Below are 22,435 nucleotides of genomic sequence, written 5' to 3'. Positions count from 1 at the left end.
CCCAGCTGTTCCTTAGCCACAGTATGGTGGTGTCCTTTCATGCAGACAGGCAGCTTGTTTGTTGCCATACCCACATAGAAAGCAGCACAGTGGCTGCAACTTAGTTTGTAGATGGGTGGGTTGCAGAATACTATTGTGGAAGGGGTGAGAAGGATAGTGGGTAGGATATTCCTCATTTCAGGGCACAACAACAGGTATTCAAAACCCTGACGGGGAAAATGATTCAGTTTCTCCAGTCCTGGATGATAGTGGGTCACAAGAGGAGTGCTCCTTTGTGATCAGTCAGTGGGTATGTGGGAGGCAGTAGGTGACTAGAGAGACAAGGCACAGCAGATTTGTTTCCGAGCAAGATTGGGAGAGTAATGTCGAACTGTGATGGCCTCAGAGGGACCCTTGGTATATTTGGAGAGGGACTCCTCATTACTACAGATGTGATGACCATGAGTGGCTAGACAGTGTGGAAGAGTCTTCTTGGTATGGAATTGGTATCAGTATTGTTGGTGGTTGGTGGATTTATTGTGGACAGAGGTTCTGATGTAACAATCCTTGAAGTGGACGTCAACATCAAGGAAGGTGGCTTTCAGGTTGAGGAGGATCGAGTGAAGCAAATGAGGTAGAAGGTGTTGAGGTTCTGAAAGATGTCCTCACTCTCAGTCCAGATCACATAGATGTCATTAATAAGTCTGAACCAGGTTACGGGTTTGGGATTCTGAATGGTTAGGAAGGCCCATGAATAGGTTGGCATAGGATGGTGCCACATGAGTGACCATTGCTGTACCATGAATGTGTTTGCAGGTTATGTCTTCAAAAAAGAAGTAATTACAGATGAGAATATAGTTGGTCATGGTGGCTATGAAGGATGTTGTAGCTTTGGAGTAAGTTGCCCGTTAGGAAATGTTGTGTTCAATGGCAGAAAGTTCATGGGTTCTGGTGATCTTAGTGCAGAGGGAGGTGGCAGTGACAGTTATGAGCAGTGTGCCTAATGGTACAGGAGCAGGAACTGTGGATAGTTGGTGGAGGAATTGCTTGATGTCTTTTATATAGGAAAGTGGGGTAAGAGTAATAGATGAGGATGTTGGTCCATGAGAGCAGAGTTCCTCTCTGTTAGTGCACGTAACTGCCCACAATGGGGTATTCTTGTTTATTGGGTTTATGGACTTTAGGAATCATATATTTGGCTATGAGTTGCAGGGATTACCTGGTGGATGGACTCTGCCAGCCATCAGATATGTCACCTACAAACCCTGCCACAGTGATCCCATTCCAGAAAAACAGCAAGATCTCCAGCCCCTTCTCAAATCCTTAGGTCCTTCTCAGAACCTCTCCCTGAATGTATCTCTCCCATCACCCCCACCACACCCTGCACTTCTATCTTCTACATGCTTTCTAAAGTGCATAAACCCAACCACCTAGGATGTCCCATTGTGGCCCATTACTGTACCCCCACAGAGAGAATCTCTGCTTTTGTGGACCAACACCTTCAGTCTATTATACATGTAGCCTACCTTCCTATATAAAAAATCACCAACCATTTCCTCCACTAACTCTTCACATTTCAATTTCCTGTACTACTTAGCACCCTGCTCATCACTGTTGATGCCATCTCCTTCTACACTAACATCCCCTGTACCCATGACCTTGCTGCCATTGAACACTACATTTCCCAGTTGTCAACTTACTCCAAACCTACAACTTCCTTCCTGGTCACCATGACCAACTATATCCTCACTGAAAATTACTTCTCCTCTAAAGGCATAATCTACAAACAAATCCATGGTACAGCAATGGGCACCCACATAGCACCAGCTTATGCCCATCTATTCATGGCCCATCTAGAAGAATCTTTCCTAACCACCCATAATCCAAAAGCTCTCATCTGGCTGTGATTCACTGACGACAACTTATGGACAACTTATGGACAACAAGTTATGGACTGGAGGCAAGGACACTCTATCCACATTCCTCCAGAACCTCAATGCCTCCCTCACTTGACTTAATCCTCATCAACCCAACAAGTCACCTTCCTTTTAAGGATGGCTACATCAGTACCTCCCTTGTCCAAATCACACGGGGTCCCGGGTTCGATTCCCGGCGGGGTCAGGGATTTTCACCTGCCTCGAGATGACTGGGTGTTTGTGTTGTCCTCATCATTTCATCATCATCCAGGAAAGTGGCGAAATTGGACTGAGCAAAGATTGGGTAATTGTACGGGCGCTGATAACCACGCAGTTGAGCGCCCCACAAACCATACATCATCATCATCATCTTGTCCAAATCAAACCTACCAACCACCAATGATACTTCCACTTCAACAACCATTTCACAGCCAGAAGTCTCTTCTATACAGTCTATCTGCCCATGGTCATTGCATCTGTAGTGACATGTCCTAACTCTGTGAATAAACCATGATCTCACTGAGGCCTTTGTAGATCAAAATTACCCTCTCAACCTTGTTTAGAACAGATCTCCCATGCCTTGTCTTTCCAGGCGCCTACCCTACATAGTGACTGACCACCCACAAAGAAGGAGTGACTCAGTACTACCACAATATCTGCCAGGGTTTCAACTACCTCCAGTCACACCCTGAAATGACAAATATCCTATCCACTATCCTCTTCACCAATCCCACTGTAGTATTATGCTGTCCACCGATCCACACACTATGCTGCAACCACTGTATTGCTTTCTACATGGAGATGACAACTAATGAGCTAAGACACAGAGGAATTAATGACACTGGCTGGCAATGGGAATTGATTTATATCAATGGGGAAAGCTGAAAATCAAAATGATGACTGTTGTTTCAGAGATGTCTGAAAGGAAGCTAGTAGTGTGTGGATAAGATGAGAATTTGAGTCTGTGTCCAGATGGCACAGGGGTCTTTGATTTAAATCAATGCCTGCTGGCAGCCAATGACATTAATTCCTCTGTGTCTTAGTTCATAGTGGCTGTAGGGCCAAAATGATCTGAAAGAACAGTCACCACTTATATAACTAACAAAGCTGCTTGCCAGCATCAATGGCCACTGCCAAACTGTGGGCAAGAGACAGCTGGGCCATCCAGTTGCTGAACATGCTGCCCAACACTATGTGCTTCACTTTAGTGACTGTTTCACAGACTGCACCATCTGGATCCTTCCTACCAACATCAGCTTTTCGGAAATGCACAGGTGGGAACTCTCCCTACAACATATCCTTTTTTTCTGATAACCCCCTGTCCCCCACCTACCTATACCCTTTGTAATGGTACTTTGACTTCCGCAAAGTTATAATTTACGATCGCGCACGCCGAAGAGCGCTGCGCCAGCGACCGATTTTATAAATAATTTTGTTCTTTTTTACTTTTGCGTAGTTTTTTGTTTTTAAGAACTAATGGAGGACTCTCTCTCTCTTGTCTTGAGACGAAAGACGTGTATTTTCCCGCTGTGTTGAATGTGCTTTTGGGCTAAAATTAAAATTACATGTCAAAGTGATGTTGTTTCAATAATTAATGAGAAGAAGAGATAATAAAATAAAAGGTAACACCACAATTGGCGTCCTAGTGACAGGACGTGCAATCTTCGGATTTGATACAAGTGCAATCTTCGGATTTGATACAAGTGCAATCTTCGGATTTGATACAAGTGCAATCTTCGGATTTGATACAAGTGCAATTTTCGGATTTGATACAAGTGCAGTTACTATAAATTTTGGGCATTTTATCTAATTTTAACCACTTAATAGCATCAGAAGATGAATTTGGACTAAGTCTCATTCATTTCAATTGTAATGTTACGTGCATGAAATTTACAACAATATTGTTTTCCTGTTATTAATTTGTGTTAATTTTCATTTTCATGTTGAGGAAATTAATTTGGTAAAAAAAAAAATGGAAAAGAATAACGTTCCATAAAATAATTTGCACGGACGCGAAAGAAAAATTTTGGATTGAAAACTGTATATTTGACGCTACATTTGCAACATAAGACTGACAAAGAAAAAATGGTGAGTACAGCAATTTGCATTTTTTCCAGTTTCAAGCAGCCATCTGTACTTCCTTTATTCCGATCCATTTATTTCGAAATTATTTTTTTCAAATTGTAGTTAAAATTGATTTACTACTATTATTGCAAATGATAAGTGAAGAGCATATTCGCAGTCATTTATTTGTGCGAGGGAAATTTCAGTGCCAATTTAATAAGTCAATTTCTAATTAGAAATCATATAGAAATATCCATTTCCATAAGAGAAATTTCAGATTTCAACATATCATATTTAAAAAAAAATTTTTTTACCATTGGAAAATTTTATTTGCAATTAATTATGAAAATCGCAAGATGGACGCTAGACGCGTAGAAATTGTTTCCGCGGACGAGCTTAGTGAAAGTGACACATTGCAAAACATGTCCGACAGTCAAATGAATATTGAACTTAATAGGGAGGATGTTCAAGACATAATTTTACCAGATCGATTAAGACAACAACCCCTATATTTAAACAGATATACAGGCGAATGGAGAGTGAGTACTACGCGACAAAACGTGACATTGACAACGTCAACTTCAGAACCAGACATCAATCAGACACGAAAAAATGACGAAACTAAGACACAGGACTCTGACATGCTCAACCAGATTCTGAAGTTACTTGGTGACCAAAACAGAAAATTTGACACTTTAGACAAAAGATTTGACGCTTTAGACGAGAAAAATGACAATTTAAAACGTGACATTGGGAAATTTGACACTAAATTCGATGAACTGACACGGGACATAAAACAAAATTTTGAAAAACAATCGAGACAAATTGCCGACTTGACAGAAACCACCAGTAGTCTTGGAAGGAAATTTACTGACTTATCAGACAAGGTTACGAGACAAGAAAAGGTATTTGTGGAATTCAGTGACGAGACAAAAACTGACTTACAACGATGTAATGAGAAATTGTTAACAGTAGTTTTTGAACAACAGAAAACCAGTACCCAAGTTGACGAATTACGACAGTCACACAATTCCGTAAAAACAAACCAAGAACACTTAGACCTGACGATTACAGACCTTTCAGACAGATTAAATGATGTAACATTGGAGCAGAAATCCTTACAGGAAAAGTTAGAAAAGCTTGAAGACAGAGCAGATGTAGCATCTTTAAAGAATGACACAACTCTAGCAGAAAAACTTGTACATGAATGCAAATTATGTGATGATTATTTAGATGAGAAGTTTGAGACAATGACACAGATCATTTTGGATAAGATAAAGAAACAAGTAAAGGGAGAAACAGATAATATTCAGAAAGAGGTACGTAAACTTAAAGAGAATGTAATACCAAGTTCGTCAGTGATACCAAAACCCATAACAGACAACCAAAACATAAATGAGAATCATAATAATGCTAGACCCAGCACACAGCCGAAAATAGAATTACCAATGAGTGGTACAAATCTCAATGAACCATTTTCAATGCTACCACAAGATCAAAATTACTATCAGACATCACCACATATTATGCACAGTTTGACACAAAATACAGGACCCATAATACCATCGGGAGTAGCTGATGAAACATTAGTACGACATGGATACTTTCAGACATTTTCATGTGATGAGAAAGACAAAGTGCATCCGATTGTTTTCATCCGCTCTTTTGATGGTATTTTCCCGAGACATTGGTTAGAAGCCGACAAAATTCGATATGTTACAAATTTGTTACGTGGAAGAGCAGCTAAGTGGGGAGCAGCAATTAAAAGACGATGTTTAACATTTGAACAGTTTGAACAAGCATTTCTTGAGGAATTCTGGTCGATCACAGAACAGCAAAGTTTAAAACGAGAAGTATACAATCCAGAAATTTACAACCCGAAGAAAGAGACTTTACGACAATACTTTGAACGCTACCTAGACAAAACATTATATTGGACAAAACCAGCAGATTTACCAGATGTAATTAGAACACTTAAAAGCCACTTACCATTTCCTTACCGTGATAAATTAATAGGAGTGTCCGAGGACAACATAAAGAATTTTTTCAGTTATGTTGATGAGATAGATGTTGTTTACAGAGATGAGATCAGGAATTTCAATCAATTGTATCCGATCCATCCAAGCAATTCGCGTACGCACAACAGAAATGACAGAGGCTATTGGAATCCGCCTCCGACACCACAACAAAACACTCAAAGAAACACTTCACACTACACTGGGACAAATCCATTCAATATTAGGAGAAACAACTCGCAGCATTGGCAAGGAAACAGTAATTATTACTATAATGGTTATCCGAACAATAATTACAATCAGAACAATAACAGTTATATTCAAAATAACAACAACAGAAGGAGGAACCGAAATTATAGAGATCAAAGAGAGGATAACAGGTACCATCCAGGATATTTTCAGAGAAACAACATCCAACAACATCCAAACATGTATTGCAGGAATAACAGTAATGACAACACCAGTTACAGTCATGGGCGAAATAATGTATGGGGAAATCACAATGGACAACCGCCACGACACATGCAATACAGCAACCCTCAATTTGTACCTAACGGAACTCCCAATGCGACGCGGGGTAATGTCAACAACCAAACAGCTGATACTTGGGTGACGCGCGACAGAAATGTAAATATTATTGAGTTGGGCAATGAACCCAACCCGCAGCAACAACCGAATTTGCCGGAAAACGAACGACGACCGAGCTAAGCGCTCGAGTTACGGTCAGTAGGGAGCAGAGCGCAACGGAACCGACGATTTGTTTTCTCCGATATGATGACAGTAAGAAAATAGAAAAGGAATTATATCAGGATGTAGATTTTAATAGTACTAGTAAAACAAAGAAGATTATTCAGGCTATAACACGAGTTATGATTGGTAGCTATGAAGTGGAAGTAATGTTAGATACAGGAGCAGCAGCAAGTGTAATTTCAATGTCCTTATATAATGAACTCAAACAAATAATGAACATACAAACATTGCCAGTACAGAATTGTCACATTATAAGTGCCACCGGTAACAAATCAAAGAATGTGAAATTTCAAGTGCTAATTAACTTCACGTTTTCAAATATACCACTCAATTACAGTTTTCTAGTAGTAGACAAATTAGTTATGCATTGCATATTAGGAATTGACTTTTTGAATGAATATCAAGCAATCATAGATTTAGGAAAAGGGAAATGTCATTTAACCGTAAACCAACAACAACTGACAATAGAGTTAACACAGGGTAAAAACTTAAACAGTAAACAAGGTAAATTTGAACAGTTACATTTTGTGTATCCAGCAGCAATAAACATATGTGATTTAACTTTTAATGAAGCTGTATCTCAGGGAATTAAACCTAATGATTTATATGAGAAATGCACAGAATCTGAATATCTGACGAAGGAACAACAACTTGAATTACTTGAAGTTTTGCAGCAATTTGCTGAGGTATTTGTGGAGAAACCTGGAATTATTAGAGGCTATACTTATGAGATGGATGTTAAACCACACAAAACATACTGTAGAACATATTATAATATTCCTTGGTCAAAGAAACCCGCAGTTTTGAAAGAGATTGAAAAAATGCAAGCTCGGGGTATCATTGAAAGGTCACATTCACCATATTGCAGTCCGATCCTAGCAGTTAATAAAGAGGATGGTAGTGTAAGATTAGTGCTGGATGCACGAGAAATTAACAAAGTTATAATCCCAATCAACACACGACCTATTAATTTGGAAGAACAACTTTTAAAATTTCATAATGTACAGTATTTAACCAATATCGACCTCCGCTCATCATTTTGGCAGGTGAACCTCCATAAAAACAGTCGTAAATACACTGCATTTCTATGTGAGGGACGTAGTTATCAATTTTGTGTTCTACCCTTTGGTCTACGAGTAAGTGCTGGAGTATTTATTGAAGCCTTAGATGCTGTTCTTGGACCACAATTGTTATCGCAAATCACAGTTTATGTTGACGACATTGTCATTGCCACCACTACTTGGGAAGAACATGTAAATCTTTTGAAGCAACTTCTGACTAAATTTTCTGACGCAGGTGTCACTATCAATTTATCAAAGACGAAATTAGGGAGGAAAGAAATCAAATTCCTTGGTCACATCATATCAACTGAAGGCATTTATCCAGACTCAAGAAAAATTGATGCAATAAAGAATTTTCCATCCCCACAGAATCGTAAACAACTCAAAGCCTTTCTTGGTCTATCTTCATTCTTCAGGAAATTTGTACCCTACCACCTTCTTAGCAGTCCACATCTTCTATCTTTACTCAAAAGAAATAATATTTGGAAATGGACAGAGTTCTGTCAGACAGATTTTGAAGCGATTAAGAATGCTTTAGTTAATGCACCGTTGTTATGTCATCCTGACATGATGTCAGACTTTTGCCTAGTAACAGATGCAAGTTCCTATGGGCTCGGAGCATTTTTATTCCAAATTCATGTAGAAGATGAACAAACAGTCATCAAACCTATAAGTTTTGCTAGCCGCACTCTCACTGAATGCGAAAAGTCATATTCAGTGACCGAGCGCGAAACACTTGCCATAGTATGGGCGTTTCGCAAGTTTCGCTACTTTCTATGGGGAAAACGTACTAAGCTTTATACTGATCATCAAGCTCTTTCTTTCCTGCTATCATGCAAGTTATTACATCCACGTCTTGCACGCTGGTGTGCATCACTACAAGAATATGATTTTGATATTATATATATATAAAAGGAGAATCCAACATTATAGCCGATGCTCTATCTCGTTTGCCACAAGGCCTACAAGAATTTTCAGATGTGACAGAACAAACATCAGATTTCAAAATTTTACTCATGTATGATGGTACATTTGCACCTTACTACAAAAACATGTGCAGGAAGTTAGCCATATTGCAGGACAATGATCCCAGGTGGATCCAGATAAAGAATAAATTACGTGCAGGAGCAGACCCACATCTTGAAAAATATTACACGTTACACAAAGAAGTATTATTTCACCGACGAAACCCTGAATCACAGCATTGGTGTGTTTGCTTACCTGAAGCTCATGTTGATGATTTTATTTTATTTACACACAGAACTTGGGGACACTATGGTGTAACCAAATGTACAGATAAGATTATACAATATTGCTATTTTCCAAATTTAAGGCGAAGAGTATTGAGTAATATTAGGAAATGCATCATATGTCAGAAAGCCAAATATTCTAATCGCACAAGCATGAATGAATTGCACCCAATCATACCTAAGAGGCCATTACAGCTAATTTCTTTAGATATTGCAGGACCCTATCCACAAGCACGTGGAGGAATGAAATACATCCTTGCTGTGTTAGATGTTTTCACAAAGTATTTAAAATTATATGCTTTACGTTCAGTTTCTACCACTGCTATTACCAGACGTCTATTAACAGATTATTTTATAAGAATAGGGAAACCTGAAGTTATGATCACGGATAATGCAGCATATTTTACCAGTTTAAAATGGAAGACATTTATTGAAGAACAGAATGTTAAACATATTTTAATTTCAAGATTTCATGCAGCAGGTAACCCAGTAGAAAGAACATTTCGAGAATTTGGACAGTTTATGAGAACACACACACCAGAGAAGCACACAAAATGGGTAGAATACCTAGCACCATTTGAACAAATAGTGAACAATTTAACTCACATTTCTACTGGGTACACGCCAACTGAATTAATTATGGATAAAACAGAAAGAAATGAATGGACAGACCCTCTACTTAAATTTACAGCAACAACAAATCATGTTAGTTTAGAAGAGAAGGTAAGACAAGCTTACACGACATTATGTGACAAAGCTAAGGAAAGAAAGCAGAAATATGACAGAGGTGTCAGGAAAGCACAAACATTTCAAGTTGATGAGTTAGTTTTACTAAGAACACATCCTAAACCCACAAAACTGAAACATTTAAACAGGAAATGGCAGATCTTATACTCTGGACCATACCGAATTGCAAATATTCCACACCCTGGCTGTTATTCATTAGAATATCCATTAACACATAAACCTAGAGGTCTACACCCACACAGACATTTGAAAAAATACATACAGTAAAATGTTAGCTACTGAGGAGAAGATAATGAATATGATATACAGTTATGATGAGCCTACATTTAAGTTATACAGATACTTACAATCTAATGAATGCAGGTAAGTCTAGAAAGCAATGTGAACCATCCAATAGCTAATAAGATATTTGATTATAAGAGGAGTTGCTATTGAGGCATATACACATTAGACGAGGCATATACACATTAGAGGAGGCAGAGAACTGAACAGAATTATTTTCTTTAGGAGGCATGTGATAATAGTAATGTTGATATGAGTGATGTGAGTGACTGAATGAGATGAGTGAATGTAATTTTAGTCTAATAAGAGGATAAATAGTAATATGGAGAGAGGTAAATGGAATAATGGAATATAAGATGAAAAAAGGGTATTATTATTGTTGTTGTGGTTGTTGTTGAAGTAGAAAGTAAGTGATGATGAATAAGAGGAAAATATATATATATAATGCTGAGGAATAAGTATATGTTATTTTGTGAAGAATGAATAATGGGTAGGTGAGAATGTTATGAGTAATTGAGAATATGTTGAGAGGAGAGAAACTAGATTTGAACGCTATATCACATGTACTCATGGAATACAGAATGAAAGTAGTGGAAAGATTATTATTTATTGAAAGATTGGTATGCCTGAGATAATAACTTATGTGGTGTCTTATATATTCTTATAACTAAAGGTGAAAGTATAGATTTATGTGGAAAGAATTATTTACAGCAGCCACTGTTGGAAATATACCAGAAGATTTAAATCTATAACACTTTAACACTAATCTAATGGGAACTTGTAATGAAATTTTTGGAGTTATGTAGGCTTGACACTTCAGATTGGAAGAACTATTTAAGAGAACATATTTAGCAGTCATCTAATGACATAATTAAAGCTAATCTACTGAACTGAACTGATGCACCATTAAATAGAAAGGAGAATAAGGAGAAAACAAAACGTCAGTCCTCTGTTGCGGCTCATACTCTCATCCCTTCCTTAGAGAAATTTATACATGTTGATGAAATATTGGACATTATATAATTCGTGATTATCTGACAGTATGGAGAGACATACACAAATATTTATTTATGATTAAAATTTTACAGGTACCACAAGGTAAATACAGAATGGATATACAGCATGGAACGCAGCAGCAATTATCTAAGAAGATTTATTTATTTATTAAGTAAAACATTTATTTATATTGCTTGACACTCATGAAAGGAAGGAGATGAACTACACAAACTTTATAGGAACATGATTGACTTGAACTATATATATATATATATATATATATATATATATATATATATTCACTTACCACACTGATGTACATACTTGTAGGATCCTAAGATATTTAGAGGGGCGCCACTCTTAGAAACGGTAATAGAGGGGTACCAGTCTTAGAAGCAGCAATAGTGGGGACACCACACTTAGAAACGGTATTAGGTATACGAACTTTTACGTTATATTAAGTTAACATGTATTTTATTTATCATATTTTATTTTGTGTAGTCCACTGTAGGAGATGACTTTACTAGTATTTATGAAGTAGTCAGCAACCATCCCATGAACCTATCCTCCTACAGAGGGCTGTCTTGAAGCTTGAAATATGTGTAAATTTTATTCCAGGAGGCAAGATGAATTTTAAGTTGAATATTCTAGCGAGTTGCCACAATTATCTTCAAATGTTGCAAGTGTAACGGAAAAAGAATGAGCTAACAAATAAAATGTATATTTCAATCTGAATGTAATGTAATTCACATGTCAGCACAATGATATTGAATGTAACGTAAAAAAAAAAAAAATTGACTATATTTTTCATTTAATTCTGTATATGTACTATATGACAACAATGTATCTCATGTAATGATTAATTGTAAATATTTGTATATTCATGTACTTATTGTATCGAGAAATGTATTTTAAGGAGATGTTAATGAACTGCAAAGGACTTGTGCATGTAGCACATGATTCATATAAATGGAACTGAAAATGCAAAGAAGAAACCAACGTGATGGAACACTGGTCAAGAAATATTTACGTAGTGTCAATATGCTTTGAAGTGTATGGTGTTGTGGAAGCCGGCAGGTCTTCAGGTTGGTGTAAAAGACAAGCTCATCACCTGTCGTAGGCAGTGAGGTGTTTCCTGTGCCCTCATTGACCATTTATACCCCGGTAGACGCCACCAAAATTCGACTGCTGGAGATCACAATTTCGTGTTGACACATGGAACAAACTTTGGATTTTCTTCAAGTCACACGTAAGAGATCCAGGCAGTACACACACACTCAGAATCCGATACTACGTTTAAAGACATTGGAGCAATATAATAGAAACATTTATTGTTAGAATTAATTCCATTGTAAACATGAATCATGTGGACTGAATTCAAAAGCTGTGCTAAGCAACGATACTACGCTGCAATTCAAAGACATTAATGTTACGACTCCTAAAGAAGATACACACCAAAAAGACTGTATACAAAGGCATATGCAAAGCGCATTGTGCTCAGAAATATTTTTTTTGTCATATGTAAATTTCTTATTTTCTCATATATGTATGTATCTATGTAAATTTTCTATACTGCCACGCTCGCTTGCGGAGCGTGTCAGTAGAGGAGGCATTGTAATGGTACTTTGACTTCCGCAAAGTTATAATTTACGATCGCGCACGCCGAAGAGCGCTGCGCCAGCGACCGATTTTATAAATAATTTTGTTCTTTTTTACTTTTGCGTAGTTTTTGTTTTTAAGAACTAATGGAGGACTCTCTCTCTCTTGTCTTGAGACGAAAGACGTGTATTTTCCCGCTGTGTTGAATGTGCTTTTGGGCTAAAATTAAAATTACATGTCAAAGTGATGTTGTTTCAATAATTAATGAGAAGAAGAGATAATAAAATAAAAGGTAACACCACACCTTCCCTGCTTCCACTCATGCCTTCTGTTCTACCAACACAATTACATTCTTTCTTCTTTCTCTACCTCTCTCCTCTCCCCTCTCCCTTTTTCACTTGAGGATGACTGCCTTTCAAGAGGGGAAACAGAATTGAGCAGCAACAACTCAACAACCTTGTGGATAGCACATTGGAGAGGATGCAACTATGTTATAATGAATAGTGTGGAGCATCACATTATTGAATGTTACACATCATCAGATTCTGATTTCATAGACTGCACTTTTCAGAATGAATTATTCATTCTGCAGTGGTGTGTGCATTGTTCTGCAACTTCTAGGCACATTAAAGCTATATGCCAGATCAGGACTGAAATCCAGGCCATTGGCTTTCATGTACAATGTTATTACCAATTATATCAAGGCATGGCTCATGAGTCACCAGCTGTTAGTCATGCTTGGTTCGCTCAGTCAGGAGGGGCATTACTGGGAAAGGCAAAGGTCTGGGTTCATGTCCCAGTGTGGTGTACAGTTAACCTAGGAAGCTACCATATGCAATCTTGAATAGACTGTCCTTATTTCAGTTATTGTTTTACATTTATTCACTGGCAGTGGCAAGGAAAGCGTTTCTGAAGAAGAGAAATTTGTTAACATCGAGTATAGATTTAAGTGTCAGGAAGTCGTTTCTGAAAGTATTTGTACGGAGTGTAGCCATGTATGGAAGTGAAACATGGATGATAAGTAGTTTGGACAAGAAGAGAATAGAAGCTTTTGAAATGTGGTGCTACAGAAGAATGCTGAAGATTAGATGGGTAGATCACATAACTAATGAGGAGGTATTGAATAGGATTGGGGAGAAGAGAAGTTTGTGGCACAACTTGACTAGAAGAAGGGATTGGTTGGTAGGATATGTTCTGAGGCATCAAGGGATCACCAATTTAGTATTGGAGGGCAGCATGGAGTGTAAAAATTGTAGAGGGAGACCAAGAGATGAATACACTAAGCAGATTCAGAAGGATGTAGGTTGCAGTAGTTACTGGGAGATGAAGAAGCTTGCACAGGATAGAGTAGCATGGAGAGCTGCATCAAACCAGTCTCAGGACTGAAGACCACAACAACAACAACAACACTGTACAGTTACTTTTTAATTTCATAAGGCTTACTTTTGAATCCTTGCTCTCCAGAAATCTAAGTCCACACATGTTTTCAGTTATGGAAGTGGTGTGCACAAATTTTGGAGCAGTTTTATAGCCATTGCATTACCACTTTAAGCAAAAAGATGAATGAACTTACAAACAAAATCTGATCCTTTAAAATCTCTTTCTAATAAAATTATGTAATAGTTCTGCTTTGTAATAACTGCAAAATGGTTTTCACACATCTTACAGTGCTTTTATCATGACTATAAAAAACCATGTAAAGTTAAAATATATATTTCAGGATAGTTGTAAACCTGTAATGAATTAAATGAGCTGAAATGAAATATATGGATCTCTGGGCTGCACATGACTCATGGGGTAGATCTGATAGTAGCATTCAGGAAACATAGGCAGAAATAATGGGATAACCTCTGGTGGCAGTGTTTGGAAATAATGGGTGAAAATATCAGTGGAAATGAAAGTTCGGGGCAGGTGTGGACATTTACTGAGACAGCCTAATGGTTTAGATGACTCGTTACAAAAAAGAAATCTGGGTTTGTATCCTGGTCTGGCACAAACTTATAACTGTTACTACATATTCATTAGTTATCTAACACTTAATGTTTTATTTATAAAGCATGCTACACTAAGATATGATGTGTATAAAATGTATGTCCAATATATGTTATACAATGAATATACTGCAAAGATTACACTAGACTAATAAACAGAATTACTAATGATAAAATGACTAACATTACTCTACAAAACCATTGACCCAGCATGTTACGCTTAGTAATTAGTTTTTAACAGCTAATGAATAAAAGTGTCTTGAAGGTAGTGTCATACACATTAAGATCAACAAGGCATATTTATAGACCAGAGTAGGATCAGAGTCACATTGTCATATTGACTGTACAGCCATCAGTGTAACAAGATGTGTGCAATAGCAAATAAAGCTATTTACCACATAGCCAGGTAATGATCCTACATCTGCTGATGTACAGCACTGGTAGTTGGGGAAACTCTGCAATCTGTGTTGCTTTCACTAATTGTACAGGTTCAACAACAATCATCTCTCATGATATGATTATGTCTGGAATACAGGTATTGTGTTTTCTTTGCTTCAGAGTGTATCTTACACTTTGCGGTAGAAAACATGTTGCAATATGACAGATTAGAACTATGTTGTAGCAGGATCTGAATGTGAATCTTTGATTTAAGTTGGTATCTGTAGTTATATACTAAATTGGCTGCCCATGTATATCATTTTTACTGCACAAAGTTTCAGTCTGTCACTTGTCATCTCACAATTTTAGAAATTGGTGATTTTTTCTGATCTTATAACAAGACAATACAACAAGAAAAACAGATATCTGTGACTGAATAAGGAAACAATGTTATCTGTGCATATATCACCTCCACAGATGGTTACTTATGTGTAAATAAATACATTTAGACTATTAGGCAACAGACAGTTTTATTTGAATAAATGTTATTCTGATGTTCAATTCTTGCTGTAGTGTAAAATCATTCAAAAATAAAATGGCAACTCACATAAGAGAATTGATTGTCAAGTCAGGCTTTTTTCCTTGTTTAAAGTTGATTTCCTCAAACTCAAGAAAATTGTAATTTTCTCTTTGCAAATATATGGAAAACCTACTTAAGAGACACTCCATTTGAAAAGTAAGAAGTAGGAAAGCAAATCGTGGGGAGAAGTTACTATCATCTCATTTTGTGAGAGTGGGGTGCCATATATCACCTTACATAGCATATACAAGATTAAAAACTTACCAGCCCTGCACAGTGTGAACAGAATGTTGGCTTAAAGTAAGTTGTTTCATGAAATTCATGCTTGAATCCATTTTTCAATGCATGGTAATTAGCATGAATAAAGTATGTTTTCATTTCATCTTTGCTAATCATACCATCACTGAAAGTAAGTAAAATTTCAATTTTGTTAGGGAAGTACACATAAATTGAACTAAAACTAATATTTTCTATAACAAGCTACTCACTGGTCAGCATCTAATACACAAAAAGATGCAATGAAAGGAAAGTTCTCTGCAACAGCTTCAAATTCTTCATGAGAAATGTATCCATCATGGTCATTATCATAGTTCTTGAAAACAGCTTCAACCATTGCATTGACATGTTTTTCAATTGTCTGTGCATCTGGAGGAGGGCATGGATTAGATGCCCATTCAGCAAAGAGCACAGACTGAGTAGGTGAACACTGGGGCTGAAAATAATAGGGAAGATTTTGGTAGATGTGGCTTCAGTTTGATTCTGTAGTGTATACATAATCATTCTACATATACTCACTGAAGAAGAATTTCTGGGTTCTCGTGCAAGTGATAACTCATATATTTCATCTTCAGTGTAGGCCAAGTCAAGTGACAACTGAAATGAGCACAGTCAGTTAAATTAATTTTTCTATTTATAAATTTTAAATTGATTATGATTATTGAATGAAATTTCATAAAATTCTGGACTGAAAACCTGATAATTGTTTGTGTTTAGAAGAACCTATGGTAACTCCCTATTACAACAGAGCATTTATGAATGATCAGTATCACAGTGGAATTTATGCATATATATACTGACTTCGGTTTGTTAGAAAATCATGCTCAGGTCTTATTTCTTCCACTATAACAGAAATATGTCTACTCACTGAGCACATCATATGTTTGGTGAATGTTTGGTTTATTTGGCACTCAACTGTGCAGTCATCAGTGCCTGTATGAAGTTCAAATTTTTACACAGTCCAATTTTTTCACAGGCTAATATAATCACTGTCACGAATGATGACGATGAAATGATGAGGAGAACACAAACACCCTGACCTGGTTATGAATCAAACCCGAGACCCCGTGACCCAGAGGTAGCAACACTAGCCACTAGACCATGAACTGCGGATGAGCACATCATATGGATTTCTGTATTTTACATAGCATCACATATGGCATGCTGAGTGAATCAAGATCTTGATGCTCAATAAATGCACTGTTATCCTTATTGAGATATCATTTGAATTTACTTATTGACTTACTAGAATTAAATGGCTGGGAAATGTAATTAGCTTCATTTCAGAAGGTTACAAAATCATTCTTTATTGTCAAATCTTACAGGATTTTAGAAGTTGGATTTTAGCAGTTATGATAAGCCACACTGGCTGGCCAGCACAGTTTTTATGATATGCTTGTCCCTGTTTGTGATTGATTCCTTTTGCACTATTAAAAATAAATAAATAAATAAATAAATAAATGAAAAAAAAATCGGAGTGTAGAGTTCTAATTTGCTTTTACAGTTGGGACATAGAGTTTGGTATATTTGAGGCTCCTGTGTGGATACTGCTTAGGGTGAGTCTGGGAAAATAATCAAAATTATAAATTAGATTTGTGCAAATATCCATCAAAGAGGTTGAAAATTACTCTTTGGTGAAATTTATTATAAAATTCAATTGATTGGAGAATAACAGTAAATTAGTAGAAAGAAAACTGATCTTCTCTGGCTTCCAGTGGTACTGGTGCAAGAATGAGTCAAGTATAGGCCCACAAAATTACTTAATCATCTGCCCACAAAATAAAACATTTTATGGCCAAGATAAAAATTTATAAATGAAGTTTAAAGTGATTTCTTCATGATAACTTAATCAGTACCATACATTAAACAAATTCTTAAATAAATGAAAGTTGTGAGAGAAAAGACAATTGCTTACCGTATAGTGGAGGTATTTTTACTAGACAAATGTAAGGAAAGGTGTTGATTAGGGAAAGCAAACTAAAGACTTTGATTTATTGGCAGAATACTTAGAAAATGTAAGAGGTCTACTAAAGTGGCTGCTTACAGTATGCTTGTCTGCACTTCTGCACTCTTTTGGAGTATTGCTGTGCAGTGTGTGGTCCGCATCAGAGAGGATGATGGAGGACTTCGAAAAAGTTCATTAAAGAGGGGCAGGTCATTTTGAAATATAATGAAATAAGGAAGAGAGCACCATGGGTGTGATACACAAACTGGGGTGGCAGTTATTAAAACAAAAGTGCTTTTCACTGTGGCAGGCCCTTCTCATGAATTTTCAAACACAAACTTTCTAATCAGAATGTGAAAATATTTTATTAATGCCCACCTACATAGGGAGAAATGACCATCATAGTAAAATAAGAGAAATCAGAGCTCACACAAAAAGACTTAAGTGTCTTCCTGCATGGTGTTTGAGAGTGGAACAGTAGAGAACTAGCTTAAAAGCAGTTTGATGAATCCTCTGCCAGGCACTCAGTTGTGAATTGCAGAGTAATCATGTAAATGTAGATGTAGATGATTCCTTTAGCCACACGGTCAAACTTGAGTTCTCCTTGCAACATACACACTTTTCCTCTGATTATTTCAACCCAAATAGCATAGATAATTAATGATCTCATATGTTACAGGTAGAGAGGATTTGGAAGAGTTAACAGACAGGAGGGAGGAGAGGTGAGATAAAAGGAGAAGCAAACAAGACAATTAAAGCAGGCAGAGGAAATGTATAAGTGTTTGTATGATAATGGGAATCTACATTTTTTTTCCAAACAGCATAATAGTCTTTTACACTGTTTTCTACAAAGATTCCAGAACTCTCAATTCTTTTATTATGGCAGGGCATGTCTGCTAGGTAGTATCAACTGAGAATATGCAGCAAAATCACAGATTTCTAAACGAAATTAAGCTGGGGTTGCAGTTCCCTCAGCTACGTGGAGGTGACAGAATTGTAACTAATTAAGCCAAGGAGAGGGAAATATGCTTCACAAAAGAAAACAAAGACAAGTACTAGGTGTAATGATAAATATATAAATACTTTTTAGAATGATTATTGTTTATTTGTACTATGATTTTCAATTGAACGCCTAAAAATTCATGGACAGTGTAACTAAGTACTGTAAAGTACTGTAATATAACGTACAATGAAATAAAATTTCCTAATGTGTCAAGTGTAGGTGCAAGGATATGAGATATAACTGCATATTATCAATTTTCTGCAAAAATGGGCCTATGGTAACAACACTGAAAAGTGCTCTTAAGAAAAAAAAAATGCAATGGCCTTCTTCAGAGCAAGATGGCTATCATATCTGTAAAGCTTTATTGGCTCTACAATATAATAGGCAGTTATGACAAAAGGGAGAGGGTAGGAAGGAAGCTATTCGTGGACCATCCACCTAGTAAATGATTGGCAACAGTCTGCAAACCAGAGCTTGGCTTTTGGTGGGCATGTTTTCTTCCTGGTGTATGTGGAAATGCATAGTCAATGCCTCTAAAGCTGTTTGTTTGCACTGTCACATCCATGCCTGGTAAGGCTTCTGACCCATGCCCACAAGCAGACTGCTGAATTGGGATAGCCACCAGCCAGTACGCTGGAAGTTTATAGCCATCCGCTCTGGGACCTAATAGGTTGTCCACAGTCCTGCTCTCAATGATTCATTGTGCTGTCCCTCCATATAGTGTTCATGTTTTGCTGCTAGTGTGCTGACTGGCCTCATTGTCTAACCTATGTAGGCAGCTCTGCACTCACAAATAAGCTCATATACTCCTGCAGTATTAAGTTTGTTCACTGCTCCCTGGTGGAACCTCTCATATTGTGGACCCTGCAGCTGCTGCAAAAAATCAGTTGCAACCTCATCGGTGGAGGACACTGCCTAGCCATTCACTGATATCCTTGTTTATGGCAGGTGTACTAGTGAAAGCTTCTTATCCTTGTCTTCCTCTCTTGTTTTATTCCAGTTGTCCTTGGCTGTTTCTCTTACTATTTTGTTATCTTAACAATTGGTTTGAAAGGTGTGCTGTAGCTCAATTTTCTTTTGTTTTTAGTATCACTTATCCAGTAGGCCGGTCAGTCAGTGCATGCAGAACAGAATATTTCTGACAAGGGAACCTCCCCATCACCCCCCCCCCCCTCAGATTTAGTTATAATTTGGCACAGTGGATAGGCCTTGAAAAACTTATCACAGATCAATCGAGAAAACAGGAAGACGTTGTGTGGAACTATGAAAAAATAAGCAAAATATACAAACTGAGCAGTCCATGGGCAACATTGGCAACATTAAGGATGATGTGAGCACAAGAGTGCCGTGGTCCCGTGGTTAGCGTGAGCAGCTGCAGAGCGAGAGGTCCTTGGTTCAAGTCTTCCCTCAAGCGAAAGTTTACTTACTTTATTTTTGCAAAGTTATGATCTGTCCATTCATTCATTGACGTCTCTGTTCACTGTAATAAGTTTAGTGTCTGTGTTTTGTGACCGCACCATAAAACCATGCGATTAGTAGACGAAAGGACATGCCTCTCCAATGGGAACTGAAAACATTTGATCGCAAGGTCATATGTCAACCGATTCCTCCACAGGAAAACACATCTGATACATTCTATACGACACTGGTGACGGCATGTGCGCCACATGACAGGAATATGTTGTCGACCCACCTAGCTTGCACACTTGGCGAATGGGTAAAAAGATTCTTCTACCTTGCCCGATTTAGGTTTTCTTGTGGCTGTGGTAATCACTCCCAAAAAAGTGATGAAAACATAAGAGTGTGTCACATAAACTGCAACAAATGAATGCAACAGTTTCACAGTCGCACAGTTCTCTCTGGGCTCTGTCAAAATATATGTTTTTAACGTTTTCAAATTTTTCCGTGTGTAGACCGTCAAATCCTGTATATGTCCAAGAAAATCTGAACATGTCCTGGAATTTTGGAGAGCGACGTTGATATATGTGGGTGCCTGAACTCTGATAATTATCTGAAAATAAAAAATTAAACTTTTTACTCGAGGAAAGACTTGAACCAAGGACCTCTCGTTCTGCAGCTGCTCACGCTAACCACGGGAACACGGTGCTCCTGAGCTCACATTATCCTAATTGTTGCCTATCTTGCACATGGACTACTCAGTTTGTATATTTTGCTTATTTTTTCATAGTTCCACACAACTTCTTCCTGTTTTCTTGATTGATCTGTGTTCACTTTTTCAAGGCCTATCCACTGTGCCAACTTATAACTAAATCTGAGGGGGGTGCGATGGGGAGGTTCCCTTGTGAGCTGGGTAATGATAACTCTCCATGCACAGGTGCTGATTTGTGTGGTTTGGCTTCCAGTATGCTTTGTGTCCCCTTCTATCACTGGTGGTTCTACATATGTCCATGCCCAAAACTGGTAATGCGCCATTGCTTTTGGTTTTGTGTGTGAACTTCATATTCTTTTGCAGGCTGTTTAAGTGCCGAAGGAAGTTTCCCAACTCTGCTTTTTTGTATGGCTATATAACAAATGTGTTGTCTACATACTGTAGCCAACAACAATGGCCTAACAATATAGAAGCTAGGGCCATTTGCTCAGAAGCTTCTATGAAGATGCCTATTGCCATTCCATCTAATTGTTCATAATATTTTCCCCACTGTGTGAAGTACATTGATGACAGATAGAAGCACATCATATCACAAATATCAGTTATGATGTGCTCCTGTGGGATGCAAATGGTCTCCTCAATAGGCTCTATAGATATACTGGTGAAGAGAGACTCGATATCAAGATCAACCATAATTTCAGTTGACTGTACCTGCTGTTCCTTTATCAGCTGTTCCTTCATCAGCTGTGCAAAATGCAAAGAATCTTTCTTGTAAGAGTCTGTTTGTCTCACAAGATGGTGGTGTCACGTAATAGGGTGCTATGTAATAGGGAGGTGAGTCAATTCTGTTCGCTATAGGCCTCAGCGGAAAATGCTCCTAATGGAGTTTAGGTACTAGGAGGCATGGGAACTTTGGTGTCAAGTCTCATGGCTGTATCAGGATCAGTTCTCTAATGCTTTATGAGAGCCTTCATACTCTTGACTATCCTCACCTTTGGATCATTGCTTAGTTCTCTGTAAATGGGGTCACTTAGCAGCTCGTCCATTTTCTTTTCATATTCAGACATGTATGTCACAACTGTAGTAATTCCTTTATTCAGATGTAGGACCACAATATCCTTGTTATTCCTCAACTCTTTTATGGCCTGTCTTTCTTAACTTGTATTATGTTGGGGTGGCATCGCTCCTTTTAATTTTCTAAAGTTTCCTGCCTTATCTTTTCAGCTTCAACATGTGATACTTGTTGAAGCAATGCTTCCACAGACTGAATGATCTTCTCTGTGGCAATCTTTGTGTGAGTAACTGCAAAGTTAAACCCTTTGGACAGAACTGATTTTGTTGCCTCACTGATGGTCTGCATCAGGATGTTTACTACTGTATCACTGTGCCTAAAAGCAGCTGTGTATGTTATTTGTTCCCTAATGGCTCCTCAAATTTGTTTTCCTGTTGACTGCTGACCAAATCTTTCTCCATGAAGGCTCACTTGTGAGTTA

The 22,435-nt window shown here is 37.6% G+C and overlaps 1 protein-coding gene across 5 annotated transcripts in view; it reads right to left on the bottom strand.

The window, feature by feature from the left end:
* LOC126187981 (ras guanyl-releasing protein 3-like) overlaps positions 1-22,435 on the bottom strand; it is a 437,195-nt gene that overhangs the window by 32,378 nt on the left and 382,382 nt on the right. For all 5 annotated transcript variants that reach the window (XM_049929381.1, XM_049929382.1, XM_049929384.1 and 2 more), the window contains 3 exons: positions 16,404-16,481; positions 16,097-16,320; positions 15,873-16,011 (listed from right to left, as the gene is read on the bottom strand). In XM_049929381.1, the coding sequence (XP_049785338.1) occupies positions 15,873-16,011; positions 16,097-16,320; positions 16,404-16,481 (441 nt within the window). The remainder of the gene's footprint in view (positions 1-15,872; positions 16,012-16,096; positions 16,321-16,403; positions 16,482-22,435) is intronic.

This window comes from Schistocerca cancellata, chromosome 5, assembly GCF_023864275.1.
Source record: "Schistocerca cancellata isolate TAMUIC-IGC-003103 chromosome 5, iqSchCanc2.1, whole genome shotgun sequence".
Lineage (NCBI taxonomy): Eukaryota > Metazoa > Arthropoda > Insecta > Orthoptera > Acrididae > Schistocerca > Schistocerca cancellata.
This window is presented reverse-complemented; position numbering and strand designations above follow the sequence as displayed.